The 16,728-nt window shown below is 37.0% G+C and overlaps 1 protein-coding gene across 1 annotated transcript in view; it reads left to right on the forward strand.

Annotated features, from left to right (window-relative positions):
• The window catches only part of LOC113625161 (uncharacterized), a 250,728-nt gene that overhangs the window by 206,616 nt on the left and 27,384 nt on the right, over nucleotides 1-16,728 (forward strand). Inside the window, exons 21-24 of the mRNA XM_027115666.1 lie at nucleotides 6,495-6,665; nucleotides 12,041-12,226; nucleotides 13,635-13,838; nucleotides 15,021-15,213. Coding sequence (XP_026971467.1) covers nucleotides 6,495-6,665; nucleotides 12,041-12,226; nucleotides 13,635-13,838; nucleotides 15,021-15,213 — 754 coding nt within the window. The remainder of the gene's footprint in view (nucleotides 1-6,494; nucleotides 6,666-12,040; nucleotides 12,227-13,634; nucleotides 13,839-15,020; nucleotides 15,214-16,728) is intronic.

Genomic DNA, 16,728 nt, shown 5'->3' on the forward strand with positions numbered 1-16,728 from the left:
TCCTCCACAGTATTTGCCATCTTTGTGTTGAACAGAATATACTGTCTCCAAATAACATTTGTTTTATTCCATATTTTAATAACAATGAGGCAACTTGTTTTGCAGGTCCTGAATCCAAAATTGGGATATAGCAATCTGGACAAATACCAAAGCTTAATTAAGCCTTCTATCCTGATGATAAATATGGACTAAAATTTTATTCTAGGAGACACAGTATATATAACATCAAATTTTTCCCTGTCAGGTGCCTCTTTGGCATGGACCACAGTGAGATAAAACCTTATGCAGATGCAAATTTTGTACCTTAATCTGTTACATAAAATTATAGATATGGATGTTTTCCCCTAAGGTTCCCATTTTATAAGAAATGAGTTTGATCCCAAAGTTATTTGTATTACCTTTCAAGAATTTTTTCTTTGCTTGGTGTTTCGTTTTTATTTCTTGAAGCAATCAGTTTGTGAGAATATATTAAAGTTCATGTAAAATAATAAAAATGAGACATGTTAAGTTAATGTTACTAAACCCCCTCCCTGTTCCTTGAAATATAATCTTTGTTTTCCATACCTCTGAGGGATGCTCTGTTGTTTGACTTATTAAATCAATTCCTGAGATCATTTATTTTCCTCTTCACTATCAATCTCTCCCTGGTAAAGTAGGTGTTATTCATTATAAAGTTCCTTGAGGTGTCATGATATGTTTAGTTGGAACTAATCTAGTGGTTTAAATTCCTTGAAATTGAAACTACTCATTTTTTTAACTTATGCTCAAACCAAGTTTTATAATTACAATAAAGATGCTGTTTCTAATATATAAAATGGAGTGTACTCACATTTTTGAAAAAAACCTTCTTGATAACCAGTGAAATGTAAATTAAAATATCAACAAGGTACTATTTTTCATTCATTAAATTGATGATGCTTTGGCAAGAATGTGAGGAAAAGAGGCAATTTCGTATAATATTGGTAGAATGGTAAACTAGAATAACCTTTCTAGAAAGCATTTGATATGATAAAGCTTTATATTATACATCACAATTTTTTTAATGATCCTGTTCCGGTTTTTTTTGAATTTTACTTTATTTTTTTTATACAGCAGGTCCTTATTAGTCATCAATTTTATCCACATCAGTGTACACATGTCAACCCAAATTGCCCAATTCATCACACCACCACCACCACCCCCACACTGCTTTCCCCCCTTGGTGTCCATACATTTGTTCTCTACATCTGTGTCTCTTATTTCTGCCCTGCAAACTGGTTCATCTGTACCATTTTTCTAGGTTCCACATATATGCATTAATATACGATATTTGTTTTTCTCTTTCTGAATTACTTCACTCTGTATGACAGTCGCTAGATCCATCCACATCTCAACAAATGACCCAACTTTGTTCCTTTTTATGGCTGAGTAATATTCCATTGTATATATGTACCACATCAGCTTTATCCATTCGTCTGTCGATGGGCATTTAGGTTGCTTCCATGACCTGGCTATTGTAAATAGTGCTGCAATGAACATTGGGGTGCATGTGTCTTTTTGAATTATGGTTTTCTCTGGGTATATGCCCAGTAGTGGGATTGCTGGATCACATGGTAATTCTATTGTTAGTTTTTTAAGGAACCTCCATACTGTTCTCCATAGTGGCTGTATCAATTTACATTCCCACCAACAGTGCAAGAGGGTTCCCTTTTCTCCACACCCTCTCCAGCATTTTTTGTTTGTAGATTTTCTCATGATGCCCATTCTCACTGGTGTGAGGTGATGCCTCATTGTAGTTTTGATTTGCATTTCTCTGATAATTAGGGATGTTGAGCAGCTTTTCATGTGCTTCTTGGCCATCTGTGTGTCTTCTTTGGAGAAATGTCTATTTAGGTCTTCTGCCCATTTTTGGACTGGGTTGTTTTTTTCTCCCAATCTGAGGGTTGTCTTTTCGTCTTGTTTTTGGTTTCCTTTGCTGTGCAAAAGCTTTTAAGTTTTATTAGGTCCATTTGTTTATTTTTATTTTTACTTCCATTACTCTAGGAGGTGGATCAAAAAAGATCTTGCTGTGATTTCTCTCAAAGAATGTTCTTCCTATGTTTTAGCCAAAGAATGCTTTGGCTACTCGAGGTCTTTTGTGTCTCTATACAAATTTTAAGATGATTTGTTCTAGTTCCGTAAAAAATGCCATTGGTAATTTGATGGGGATTGCATTGAATCTGTAGATTGCTTTGGGTAGTATAGTCATTTTCACAATATTGATTCTTCCAATCCAAGAGCATGGTATATCTCTCCATCTGTTGGTATCATCTTTAATTTCTTTCATCAGTGTCTTATAGTTTTCTGCATACAGGTCTTTTGTCTCCCTAGGTAGGTTTATTCCTAGGTATTTTATTCTTTTTGTTGCAGTGGTAAATGGGAGTGTTTGCTTAATCTCTCTTTCAGATTTTTCATCATTAGTGTATAGGAATGAAAGAGATTCCTGTGCATTAATTTTGTATCCTGCAACTTTACCAAGATCATTGATTAGCTCTAGTAGTTTTCTGGTGGCATCTTTAGGGTTCTCTATGTATAGTATCATGTCATCTGCAAAGAGTGACAATTTTACTTCTTCTTTTCCAATTAATATTCCTTTTATAAATTTATTTATTTAGTTATTTTTCGCTGTGTTGGGTCTTCGTTGCTGCACACGGGTTTTCTCTAGTTGCGGCAAGCATGGGGTACTCTTGATTGCGGTGCGCGGGCTTCTCATTGCAGTGGCTTCTCTTGTTGCAGAGCACAGGCTCTAGGCATGCGGACTTCAGTAGTTATGGCGCACGGGCTTCAGTAGTTGTGGCACACAGGCCTAGTTGCTCCGTGGCATGTGGGATCTTCCCGGACCAGGGCTCGAACCCGGGTCCTCTGCATTGGCAGGCAGGTTCTTAACCACTGTGCCACCAGGGAAGTCCTGTATTCCTTTTATTTCTTTTTCTTATCTGATTGCCGTGGCTAGGGCTTCCAAAACCGTGTTGAATAATAGTGGTGTGAGTGGACATGCTTATCTTGTTCCTGATCTTAGAGGAAATGCTTTCAGTTTTTCATCATTGAGAATGATGTTTGCTGTGGGTTTGTCATATATGGCCTTTATTATGTTGATGTAGTTTCCCTCTATGCCCACTTTCTGGAGAGTTTTTTTCATAAATGGGTGTTGAATTTTGTCAAAAGCTTTTTCTGCATCTATTGAGATGATCATATGGTTTTTATTCTTCAATTCGTTAATATGGTTTATCACATTGATTGATTCGCATATATTGAAGAATACTTGCATCCCTGGGATAAATCCCACTTGATCATGGTGTATGATCCTTTTAATGTGTTGTTGGATTCTGTTTGCTAGTATTTTGTTGAGGATTTTTGCATCTATATTCATCAGTGATACTGGTCTGTGGTTTTCTTTTTTTGTGACATCTTTGTCTGGTTTTGGTATCAGGGTGATGGTGGCCTCATAGAATGTGTTTGGGAGTGTTCCTTCCTCTGCAATTTTTTGGAAGAGTTTGAGAAGGATACGTGTTAGCTCTTCTCTAAATGTTTGATAGAATTCATCTGTGAAGCCGTCTGGTCCTGGAGTTTTGTTTGTTGGAAGATTTTTAATCACAGTTTCAATTTCATTACTTGTGATTGGTCTGTTCATATTTTCTATTTCTTCCTCATTCAGTCTTAGAAGCTTATATCTTTCTAAGAATTTGTCCATTTCTTCCAGGTTGTCCATTTATTGGCAAAGAGTTGCTTGTAGTAGTCTCTTAGGATGCTTTGTATTTCTGCGGTGTCTGTTGTAACTTCTTTTTCATTTCTAATTTTATTGATTTGAGTCCTCTCCCTCTTTTCCTTGATGAGTCTGGCTAATGGTTCCTCAATTTTGTTTATCTTCTCAAAGAACCAGCTATTAGTGTTATTGATCATTGCTATTGTTTTCTTTGTTTCTATTTCATTTATTTCTGCTCTGTCTTTATGATTTCTTTCCTTGTGCTAACTTTGGGTTTTGTTTGTTCTTCTTTCTCTAGCTCCTTTAGATGTAAGGTTAGATTGTTTATTTGAGATTTTTCTTATTTCTTGAGGTAGGCTTGTATAGCTATAAACTTCCCTCTTAGAACTGCTTTTGCTGCATCCCATAGGTTTTGGATCATCATGTTTTCATTGTCATTTTTCTCTAGGTATTTTTTGATTTCCTCTTTGATTTCTTCAGTGATCTCTTGGTTATTTAGTAATGTAGTGTTTAGCCTCCATGTGTTTGTGTTTTTTACATTTTTTTTCCTTATAATTCATTTCTAATCTCATAGCATTGTGGTCAGAAAAGATGCTTGATAGGATTTCAATTTTCTTAAATTTACTGTGGCTTGATTTGTGACCCAAGATGTGATCTTTCCTGGAGAATGTTCTGTGCACACTTGAGAAGAAAGTGTAATCTGCTGTTTTTGGATGGAATGTCCTATAAATATCAGTTAAATCTATCTGGTCTATTGTGTCATTTAAAGCTTCTGTTTCCTTATTTATCTTCATTTTGGATGATCTGTCCAGTGGTGTAAGTGAGGTGTTAAAGTCCCCCAATATTACTGTGTTACTGTCGATTTCCTCTTTTATAGCTGTTAGCAGTTGCCTTATGTATTGAGGTGCTCCTATGTTGGGTGCATATATTTTTAAAATTGTTATATCTTCTTGGATTGATACCTTGATCATTATGTAGTGTCATTCCTTGTCTCTTGTAACACTCTTTATTTTAAAGTCTATTTTATTTGATTTGAGTATTGCTACTCCAGCTTTCTTTTGATTTCCGTTTGCATGGAATATCTTTTTCCATCCCCTCACTTTAGGTCTGAAGTGGGTCTCTTGTAGACAGCATATAGATGGGTCTTGTTTTTGTATCCATACAGCAAGCCTGTGTCTTTTGGTTGGAGCATTTAATACATTCACGTAAAAGATAACTATTGATATGTATGTTCCTATGACCATTTTCTTAATTATTTTTGGTTTATTTTTGTAGGTCCTTTTCTTCTCTTGTGTTTCCCACTTAGAGAAGTTCCTTTAGCATTTGTTGTAGGGCTGGTTTGGTGGTGCTGAATTCTCTAGCTTTTGCTTGTCTGTAAAGCTTTTGATTTCTCCATCGAATCTGAATGAGATAATTGCCAGGTAGAGTAATCTTGGTTGTACGTTCTTCCCTTTCATCACTTTAAGTATATCATGCCACTCCCTACTGGCTTGTAAAGTTTCTGCTGAGAAATCAGCTGTTAACCTTATGGGAGTTCCCTTGTATGTTATTTGTCATTTTTCCCTTGCTGCTTTCAATAATTTTTCTTTGTCTTTAATTTTTTGCCAGTTTGATTACTATGTATCTCGGCATGTTTCTCTTTGGGTTTATCCTGTATGGGACTCTCTGTGCTTCCTGGACTTGGGTGGCTATTTCCTTTCCCATGTTAGGGAAGTTTTCAACTATAATCTCTTCAGATATTTTCTCGGGTCCTTTCTCTCTCTGTTCTCCTTCTGGGACCCCTATAATGCGAATGTTGTTGTGTTTAATGTTGTCCCAGAGGTCTCTTTGGCTGTCTTCATTTCTTTTCATTCTTTTTTCTTTATTCTGTTCCACAGCAGTGAATTCCACCATTCTGTCTTCCAGGTCACTTATCCGTTCTTCTGCCTCAGTTATTCTGCTTTTGATCCCTTCTAGTATAGTTTTCATTTCAGTTATTGTATTGTTCATCTCTGTTTGTTCTTTAATTCTTCTAGGTCTTTGTTAAACATTTCTTGCATTTTCTTGATCTTTGCCTCCATTGTTTTTCCGAGGTCCTGAATCATCTTCACTATCATTATTCTGAGTTCTTTCTCTGGAAGGTTGCCTATCTCCACTTCATTTAGTTGTTTTTCTGGGGTTTTATCTTGTTCCTTCATCTGGTACATAGCCCTCTGCCTTTTCATCTTATCCATCTTTCTGTGAATGTGGTTTTCATTCCACAGGCTGCAGGATTGTAGTTCCTCTTGCTCCTGCTGTCTGCCCTCTGGTGGATGAGGCTATCTAAGAGGCTTGTGCAAGTTTCCTGATGGGAGGGCGATCCTGTTCCTTTATTAGCAATTCTACTTGAGTTTGTTCTCAAGAAGTTATGGATTTATACAAACATTTATTTTATGATTGTTGATTGCCCTTTTGCTTATACTAAGGAAAACCTGAGAAACAATCTACATGTTTAACTATTGGATATTGGTAAATTAAAATAACCTAAGATCAAATAGTATATATCCTTTAAAAAAAAAAAAAAGCAAAACTAACACCATTACCAAATTGTGTGCATTTTGTGATTACATTTTTGTAAATCCAAGAATTCATATATATATGTATAATCATCAAATATCAATAGTAGTTATCACTACATAGTAGAGTTTTGAGTAATTATCTGTACTTTCTGACTTTATGCAATGAAAACTAGGACTGCTATAAACAAATCATAACCTCTCCTATTTGACTCCATATTTTGTCACATTTTTTTCAGAAATACAAACCACATAACAATGGGACTTCTAATCAAAAGTGGAATTACATGACAAATATGAAAGCTTTTATGGCCTTTCATAGCACTACACTGGATAAGGAAGTCACAGCAGCAAATTATGCTGGTATTTGTACATCCTCTGTGATTAAAGAGAAACACATTGATCAACCAGTAAGTGATTCCTTCCTTCTGAGAACAAAAAAGAGGGGTGGGGGAATGGATAAGTCTAATAAAGCAAGAAACTTTTTTCCAGAAAACCTGAAGTTCACACAAATTAAACACTGACTTGTGAGTGAAATCACTTAGACTCTGTGATTCTGGTTAGGAAAGAATGAAGGAATATTGATATTACCCTCTTCTTATATTGTTCTGATGGCTCCCTATCACCATCACCATCTCTGGCTCATCATCAGCTCACCAGAACAGGCATGAAGCAGGATAATCACACATACGTCACTCCCACAGGTGTGCTGGCCACACTCGATGTCACTCCACTCCAGAAAGCATATTAAAATGCCAATGATTGTAAGTTGCTTTATATTACATTATACCAAGCATAGGGCTAAGTATGATATACTCTAATTTTAAAAGAAATAAGTTCTCAAGTTTGGTCCTTTAATTTTTATTAGTAAGGAATTATTTGCACCATACTTTACAGATACCCGAGATATTTGTGGGTCAGTGGATCAAGGCACCTTGCTATTGTTGATAACCGTTGGCCTACAGAAAACTGAAATCTCATAATGTATGCACATTACAAGACTGCCCAAGACCCTCTTTACTGTTCCCCTCAGTCGTCTCTAAACCACTGCTGCTTCTTCACTCGTCATTCCCTGGCTCTACTGAATAAGAGATGTCAAATGTACCATACCATTCTGCCTGTCTCTGGTTTCAACTATGCTCTCCCCGACTTTTTCTCCTTTGTCTGTGATCTCATACCTGTTAGACAATATGCTGCCAAAGACTGCTGAAGTCATCTTAAAAAGAATCGAGTCAACTTGAAAAGGCTCCAAAGATGAGACAATTTAAGCATCAATATGACTATTGAATGCAGTGGATTGACATACATTAGATATGTTTAAATCCATATGTTCATAGAGATATTAAACAACAGCAACAACAACAGCTCAATTTGTCACAATTAGATGATGCTAAGGAACAAATTTGCTACTTTGAAAACCAGTAAATAAAGAATCAAGCATTAATTTTTCCCTTCCTTTATGAACCGTACCTCAAGATAACAAGACAGTTGACAAGAAGAAACTTCACTTCGTAGAAATACCCCAGCTAATACATGAGTAAAGTATGAGGAAATCAGAATATCATTATACTGTGAACTTTCATAAATTAATGGATCTAGGCAATGATCATCAGTAGCTACTAACATAACAAAAAGAGACAAAAGAGTTGCTCCTTGATAGAAATACACTGTACCATTTATGATGGGGTCTTGCCCCCCCAAATCTAACTGGAGAAAATGTACAATGAATAATTACAACAAAAGAAAACAGAAAAAGAAATAAGGAATGTGAAGATTCGGAGAGACTTAGAGGTATTTAAACTAATTATAAGGTATTGGCCTTATTGTGATTCTCTTTCAAATAAATTGTAAGGGAGTGAGAGAATTGTAGAAATTTGAATACTGACTGAATATTTGATTATATTAGGGTATTATTAATTTTAGGTATGATGTTATAGTTATGATAAAAGAGTTCTTATTTGAAATTTGGGAAGGATAAAATTTCCCAATTTTCAACAATATTTCTTCTAAAAGATTATAACTTTCCTTTCCTACTAGTTAAATGATAACCTATCTGATAGAAATTAATATGGTTAATCTGAAGAGTACAATAATATATCAATTCTAAGATTCACAAATTTAAAAAAATGCTTATCTCTCTTGGACCTGGGAAAACCAACTCTCTACACAAAGGCTCTAAATCAGTAATTAATTCTTAACCTTTTCAGAGATGCAGACCTCGTTGAGAGTCTCGTGAAAATTATGGATATTCTTTCCCCCCAAAATGCACATGTGTACACAGCACTTTTTGTATAAAATTTTAGGGAGTTTGTAGACTCCCCTTGAAATCCAATTTGGACATAGGGTAAGAACTTCTTCTCTAGGCCACATTTGCTTGGCAAGCTTAGAAAAGAAAACTAATACGAAATAACCATTATATGCTAGAAAGCTACTGTATGTTAGATACTGATGCAGTATTAGTTATTTTTACATAGATTATCTTATAATAAATAATATAACATAAATAATAAATATAAACAGTATCAATAATTCATTAAATTAAGATTGATGAAGCAACTGAATAATTTATTCACAGTCACATTAGCTATTATATATACAGTAAGCGTCATTGTTGATCAAACAAACTCCATGTTATAGACCATATTTCTATAAGGTCAAATGAACAGAGCAAGTTAGTCATTTCAATAAATCAAGGAAATTTTATAGAGGAAAATAATCAGTCAAACCAATTGCTTGGTATTCTGTGTATAGAGCCAGCAGCTGACTTGCTGAACTTTTAAACTCTGTTTGCATTCTGTAGACATAGCCTAACCTAGGGAGCTACCCCAGTGTATTGCATTTTCCTTACCAGCAGCAGTTTAAATGTTGTGTTAAGGGTGAATGAATTAACCAAAAATTCAGTTTGCATTGTACACGTGTACCATTGCCAAAATAAAACAATTTGGGAACCATCAAAATAGTAGCACCACAGTCATAGGGATTGATGTCTTAATGAATGAAAATACATTTTCTAGATACTTTCATAGGCTTCTTTTTTTTTTTTTTTTTTTTGGTGGTACGCAGGCCTCTCACTGTTGTGGCCTCTCCCATTGCGGAGCACAGGCTCCGGACGCACAGGCTCAGCTGCCATGGCTCACGGGCCCAGCCGCTCCACGGCATGTGGGATCTTCCCAGACCGGAACACGAACCCGTGTCCCCTGCATCGGCAGACAGACTCTCAACCACTGCGCCACCAGGGAAGCCCTCAATAGGCTTCTTTAGTGTAATAAGAAATACCATTGGCACACGATTCATCATGAAGTCCGTGTTTTTCTGTACAAATTATTCTGTATGTAGTATTCATTCAATTCCATCTGAGAGGAGATGTTTTAATTTTCTGTCTCCCAGTAATTTTTAGGAAAATGGAAATCAGATGTGCATATAGAGAAATCCATAGTGGAACTTAAGAATTACATCTTCAAAAGTATCATCTAAATGTTGGCTTTGAATTGAGGTAGCTTTAAGTATTTAAATGGAATAGTTGAAGAAATATGACAAAGGCAAAAAAACAAGAACTTGGAATCAGAAGTCACAGCTTTGTACTTCAGCTCTGCCACATACTACTTGGATATCCTTGGATTAAAAACTTCCCTCTCTTAGTTTTTGTTTTCTCATCTGTAAATTGAGAATGATGATATTAACTCTGGCTGTACTTAACTTTTAGCCTTGTGAGGAACAAAGCAAATCAGAGTCTATATACAAGTGCTTTAAAATGTTCATGCATATTCAAGAGTACAGAGACTAGTTCAGTGAATTCTCATATACCTATCATCCAAATTCAACTATTATCAAGGTTTGGCAATATTTACAAATCCTAGACATGATACAATTTCACCTCAAACTTAAGCATGCACCTGTAAAAATTTGACCATTTTCTTACATTACCATTATGCCATTATCACCTAATAAAATTAACAGTAATTTTTGGCCATCTACTACCCTGTTCATAATAAAATTTCCCAGGTTTCCTAAAAAATTCTTCTTATGGTTGGTTGGTTTGAGTCAGGATTCAAACAAGGTCCCTATGTGACACTGGTCGCAGAATCCATCCTATAGAATGCCTCTTGTTTGGATTTTTCTGTTTGCTTCCTATGGCATCCTTTAACCTGTTTCTCTGGCTCCCATAATGCCTATAAAAGAAATTTAGCACTGGAGTTTAATTATATTTATGTTCAGCATTTTTTGGACAAGAATCTTCATAGGTTTTACTGTGTATTTCATATTTATCACTTATGCAGGGATACAGTGTGGATTTTCCATGGGCTCAGGTGATTACAACCTAATCTCACATCAAAAAACAATTCCCAATGATTTTTCATTTAGTGTTGCCTTTTTTGTGATCTTTGCCTAAATCAATAATTTCATTAGAAGTTTCAAAAGGGTCAATTTTTAAAAGTTCTATTATGTTCCCTGACATATATTTGCTGAACTTTTAGTGTAAGGAAGAACTTTACCTCTTCAACTAGGTATTTGACTGCCCAGAAATATGGTTTGTAAAGGATGGTAGGATAAATGCTTAAATTGTTCTATCCAAATTATCTATTGTAGTAGAGCAAATCACCTGAAAATTTAGTGACTTAAGCCAACAACCATCTTTATGCTCTGAGTCAACAATTTGGGCTAGGCTGAACTGGGCAGTTCTGCTGGTCTTGCCCAGGGTCACTAATGTGGCTGTAGTTATCTGGTGGCACACCAGTAGTTTGGTGGTGCTATGGTGTCTGAATGGTCAAATCACATGTCTGGTGGGGGCGTTAGTTCTCCTCAAGGCTTCTTAAGTAGGCTAGCTCAAGTGAGCTCACATTATGGTCTCTGGCTTCCAAATGCAGCCAAAAAAGAACAAGCTGAAATGTGCAAGCACTTCTTATGCATCTGCTTGCATCACATTTGCTAATGCTACATTGGCCACAGCAAGTCACATGGTCTTGCCCAGATTCAAGGAAAGGAGGAAAGGAGCAAGAAACTCTTATTTCTTGATTGGAGGAGCAGCAAAATGACATTTCAAAAGGGCATGCAAACAAGAATGGGATGGTTTTACTATGGCCATCTTTGCAAATAATCTGCCACAATTTCTAATGGCCAGTTTCAGAGTTGTAAATTGGTACCAGTTTACTTCTAATGGACTCCAGTAAGTAGTGGTTTTGTTTTTGTTTGTTTGTTGGCTTTTTTGTTGCTTTTTTTACTTATATTTTTAACATGATTATGAACTCACGGGACTTTACCTATTCAAACACATTTGAAGTGTTTTGGTTATAATTTTATTTTACTCCCAAATTGTCCCACTTTGGGCCAGTGGAATGTCCTTCATGTTGGCGCCTGTGTCTTTTTTGACATAATGCCTTTACTTTTGAATGGATTCTTTTTTTCTGGGCACGCAAGAGATCCTTGCTTCTCTTGTGTATTTCTTGCCCCAAATCTGGAATTGGCCATTCCTCCAAGAAACTCTGATTCTGGATACAAGTTATACTCATTGATGTTGAATTGTCATTGCCTCTAGGCTTTTTCAGTCAACAACATTTGGAAATATTTTGCTCTATAATATAATAGTTATAATATAATTATAATATAATTATATTATATTATATTATATAATAATTAATAATTAGCAAAATAATGCATTCATGTTGAGATTTCAAATTTAGCATTTGGGGATCATAAAAGTGCTTTATTTGTATGGTAAAATATTCTACAAAAGTGCTATCATAATTTAGATGCAACCAAATAAAAGCATCTTTACCTCCATTTTCAGGGATACTATTATCTCTCACCCAGTGGAAAGAAAAAAACAATGCTCTGTTTGGCATGTGGGCAATCCATGAGAGCAGAGAAGAGACTGAAACAGTTGCTTCCAGGGCTGCCATTCCTCTGTGCCTCAGGCTCCGAGACCCAGAAGCCCTTCTCACAAGGACCTTTCAAGGTCATCGATGTGGCCAGAGTATGTAATGATCTGAGCTCTGCTAACACATGTGTGACATCAGTTTGGAAACTTTGATACATTCATTACTTGCCTTGCACTCAAGTTCATCTCCACTCATCCCATTCATCTTTCGTTGAGGCACCTTTACCATTCCACCTGCATTGATTTCCTTTTCCCCACTGTAACTTAAAGTACATTATCTGTTAATAGTTCGATATACTCTTTGAAGTTAATTGGGCTCTTCTGCAGCTTTAATCGTCTCCTGACACCTTGCACTACTCCCTGTGTTGCTTTTAGATGAGGAAGTAACTGCAAATCTTTACTCAGTGGAGTAGCTTTTTGCCTATATCCACAGGGTAAACTCCTTTTTTCCTAGTATTTTCAGGGCTAATTTGATCTGTTGTTGTTAATGACTCTTCATGTTGGGTGCCTGAATTCATGCATTCATGTCTAATACTATTTTTTTTAATAGCTCATGGAGAAAATAATCTCTGCTGCTTTCCTGTGATCTTAATTTAAAATGGCACCATTTAAAAAATCCTTTCCTTCAAGTTTAGAAGTGAGAAGAGCTAAGAGGAACTTACACAACTGTATAAAAAGGAGCAATTCCTTAGGGGTGGGAACCTTCCACCTGGTGTGCTCTTCAGGGCTTGCCGGTCTTATACCCAGGTCACTGTCCTCTCTCCCCTAAACCTGATACACATTGCAGAAGAGCAGGGTCGTAACGGTTGCAATAAACATCAACTGAAACAATCACTGAAGGAAAAGGGGAGTCAGTCCTCTGGGAAAGCCTGCAGGCATTTGGCTTTGCTTTGGTGACAGTAGGGTTGTGTTAAGGAGGTGGGGGTGAGCTGATCGGAAAGAATCCCCAGTGTTACAGCATCTTGGACACAACTTCTCCCTCAGGGCAGCTTCCTGAGTAGCCATGAAAAGGAAAAGGTGAAGTGTGGCGTTCACCACCCTCATTACCATGTGGTTAAGGCTTCACTCATTCCCTTCCTCATTCATCAATGTCTGGCACCATAGGATGGCATCATCCTAAAGTCAAAGAATAAGAGAATATCTTTACTACTAGCGTCCGTTACTTCAACCCCAGGCTCTCTCTGGCCCTGGCATCCTTCTTCCCCATCTCCTGTCCAGGGGAAGGCAAAGTAGAAAGCAGGAGGAGGCCAGAAACACAAGCCAGAGGCCCAAAGTCACCTAGAGACTCAGTGACAGGGCTGGGAAGAGAACTGAGGAGTTCGGACCCAATGTCCTTCCCACTACAGCACCTAATACTTTTAGCATATGAAGTGAACATTTCAAACTGTAGATGCCACACCCATGTGCACACACAAATCAAGGGGCTGAAGTATAACAAAATAATAAAACTAAAAGAAAAAAGTTTGAGTTCATCTATGTTGTTGTTCTTTTAAAAAAAAATCAGGCTGATTTATCTTCTTATGAGGCTGAAAACACTTTAAGTTATTATGAAGAACGTCTGTTATCTTTACGGATGAAGACCTGCACGCAAGTTGTATCTCATAGTGGCATGGCAGTTACTCACCAGAAGGCAGTGAAAATAATTGCGTACAAAAATGGAGATGGATATCGAAATGGGAAGTTAATTGTGGCTGGAACATTCCCCATGGTGAGTGGCTATCACTTAAATGCTTCTCGAATCATCAGAGGTAATGATAATGGTGATTTCTCTGACAAGAAAAAAAGCAGTGAGATTGAGTGACAAATATGCCTGGCCAGTTTTACCAATTTAAGCTGCTGAGATCAAGATCTCTGTTTTCTTAAAGATGTTATTTTTGATGGTATTTCTTCGGATATAGACTTAGAAAAATGAGAAACAGAAAGCCTTTTTTGCCTTCCTTCCCCTTCCAGCTTCAAGTTGTATGTCAGCTCAGTATCCTAAGGGATGCCACCTCCTTTATCATCTGGAGAATCGGAGCACTAATTTGTTGATAGGGGGTTTCATTTCATTTTCAAATTGGAGAGGCAGGAGTTGTGCTAGGAGGGAACATGTGATTTCTGTCTTAGAGGCTGCTCCCCACAGCCATGGGAAGGGAGGAGAGTCCCCAGGACCCAAACCCAGCCTTGTCCTTCCATTGCATGATGGTTGTCTTGTGTCTGTACATTCTGGCCAATACCTTTAACAACATATTTTACAAGCAATGTTAAATATGATATGGAGTTACCCTGGAGACTTCCTTGCAAATACACACACACATAATCATTCACTCACCCCTCTGAGTACGAACAGATTTTTTATTAAGATATTGTTGTTCAATGGACTAAGCAAAGGACAAAAGTTAGCAACTCCAGAATTCACCCTGGGACCCTGGCTTTTGTGGTCTTGGGCAAAAATATTAACCTTTCAGCCTGATTTCCCATCTGCCAAATGGAAGTAATAATGTGTCAGTTCTTGGTTTGAAAGTCAAGTATTCATTTATTTTAAAGCAGTTCATCTGAAGTGTTAGAATAATTTTATTCATTCTTAAGCACACAATTGAAAGTGGATTTCTAGGTTTACACTTCTTAGGAAATAAATACTCTGATGATAAAATGTATTAACATACAATAGCTGCTGTGTTAAATTTTTGGAGCTAAGAATTTTCACAGATGGATTGGACTAATTTGTGAGATTATGTAGGACAATCCAATATCAAAAATCATCTCTAATCAAAGATCAAGTTGGTAGCTGTTGCTTTCTGTTTTCTCAAATTAAAGGATTTTCTCAGAGTTCTAAATTAACACGCTCATCATGATTATTCTCAGTTCTACCACCATTTCTTCTCAGTTCCTTATAGTCTGTGTTTTTTAGCTGCTTGCAGAATGCACGGAACAACTTGGTCTTGCCAGAGCAGCCTCCAAAGTATATACCAAAGATGGAACCACAATCCTTTCCTTGTGGGATTTGGTTTTATGGGCTCTTGATAAATCTTTTATCCAGAGAGACTCTGAGGGACAAAAGGAAGAGGCAGCCCCTGTTGGAACAAAAGAGACACCTGTTAAAAGTATGGAAGGTTGGTTACATTCTACAGGATTTAGCTGATTCTACTTATGTTTGATCTTATGAAAGTTAAATGTAATTCTTTCATTCAGTCACCCCTTCGAGAGTTAAAAAAAATCACAGGAAGCTACTCATATGAAATTCTCATAATGTTTTTACCTTGCAGAATAATAAGAAAAAAAATTTTTAATGTAAATTTGATTTCGGCCCCAAAACAATAAACAAATTGCCTAGAATTTATAAAACATGTTTGACAGTTTAGCTACTTTATGCAACATGAGCAGGTTCTGTTCTTAAATTCAGAACCAAAACCAACTGGAGACCGCTTAAGAAAGTGGGACTAGATCAATGCAAATCTCTTCCTACTATTAGAAGAGAAGGTGTCCTCTCTACACCTCCTGTCCTCCAACTCCCCTCCCCCGTCTCCACTGCTCCTATGAACTCCCAGAAGCTACAGCAAATGCACCCCTATCACAGCTCCTAGCACATTGTGTTATAATTATCTGTCTACATCTTTGTGCGTTTCATTAGACTAGGTACAACTTGAAGGCAGGGCCTGTGCCCCCAACAACAATTTGGTAAATGAAAAAGAGTCTTGCTAGCAGTGATTCGGCAGTTGTCTCAGGTTTCCATTGTTGTGTTGAGAGGCATGGTTTAGAGGTTAAGAATGTGGATTTTGGAGCTGAAAATACCAGGGTTCAGCTCCTACCTGTCACTTGTTAGATGAATGATCGTGGGTACTCTCTGTACCTCAGTTCCCTCATTTGTAAAATGAGGACACTAACAGTCACATGAATATATACTAGTTCAGTCTTCATAAATATGAATGTGTATTCATAAGAATATATATGCATATGAATATATATCACTTAGATTCATGCCTGGTTGATACTTAGCAATTTAATAATATTAGTTATCATTATTGTGTGTAGGATTAAGGAGGAAAAACCCACTCCTTCCTGTGTGTCTCTCCTTCATTCTCATACTAGTATCCCATTCCCAATGCTTCTGACACCAGACCTGTGGGGTTTTTTCCCACACCAACTCCCACACCATCTAGCTGGATGTCCTACAATTTAACTCAATTCTGACACTACCTACCTGGAGATAAGGTCAGATCCCACAGGTTAAGGGCCCAGTCTCACAACACTGCTTCCCACTCACCCCATTTCAGAGGTCCAGACCTGTGCTTCTGACTGAGTGGCTATAAATTGGCTCCCTCCTCAGGTTCAATTAATTTGCTAGAGCAGCTCACAGAACTCAAGAAAACTGTTTACTTACTGTTTACCCATTTATTATAAAAGGATATGGTAAAGGATACAGATGAAAATCCAGATGAAAGAGAAGCATAGGGTAAGGTACGTGGGAAAGGGCATGAAGATTCTGTGTTTCCTCTGACATTCCACTCTCCCAGCATCTCCATGTGTTCACCAAACCAGCTTTCTGAACCGTGTACTTTTGGGATTTTTATGGGGACTTCATCATGTAGGCATGATTGATCATCAACTCCATTTCTAGT

This window comes from Aethalodelphis obliquidens, unplaced genomic scaffold (genome assembly GCF_003676395.1).
Source record: "Aethalodelphis obliquidens isolate GAN/ISIS:26980383/991018 unplaced genomic scaffold, ASM367639v1 scaffold14, whole genome shotgun sequence".
Taxonomy (NCBI): domain Eukaryota; kingdom Metazoa; phylum Chordata; class Mammalia; order Artiodactyla; family Delphinidae; genus Aethalodelphis; species Aethalodelphis obliquidens.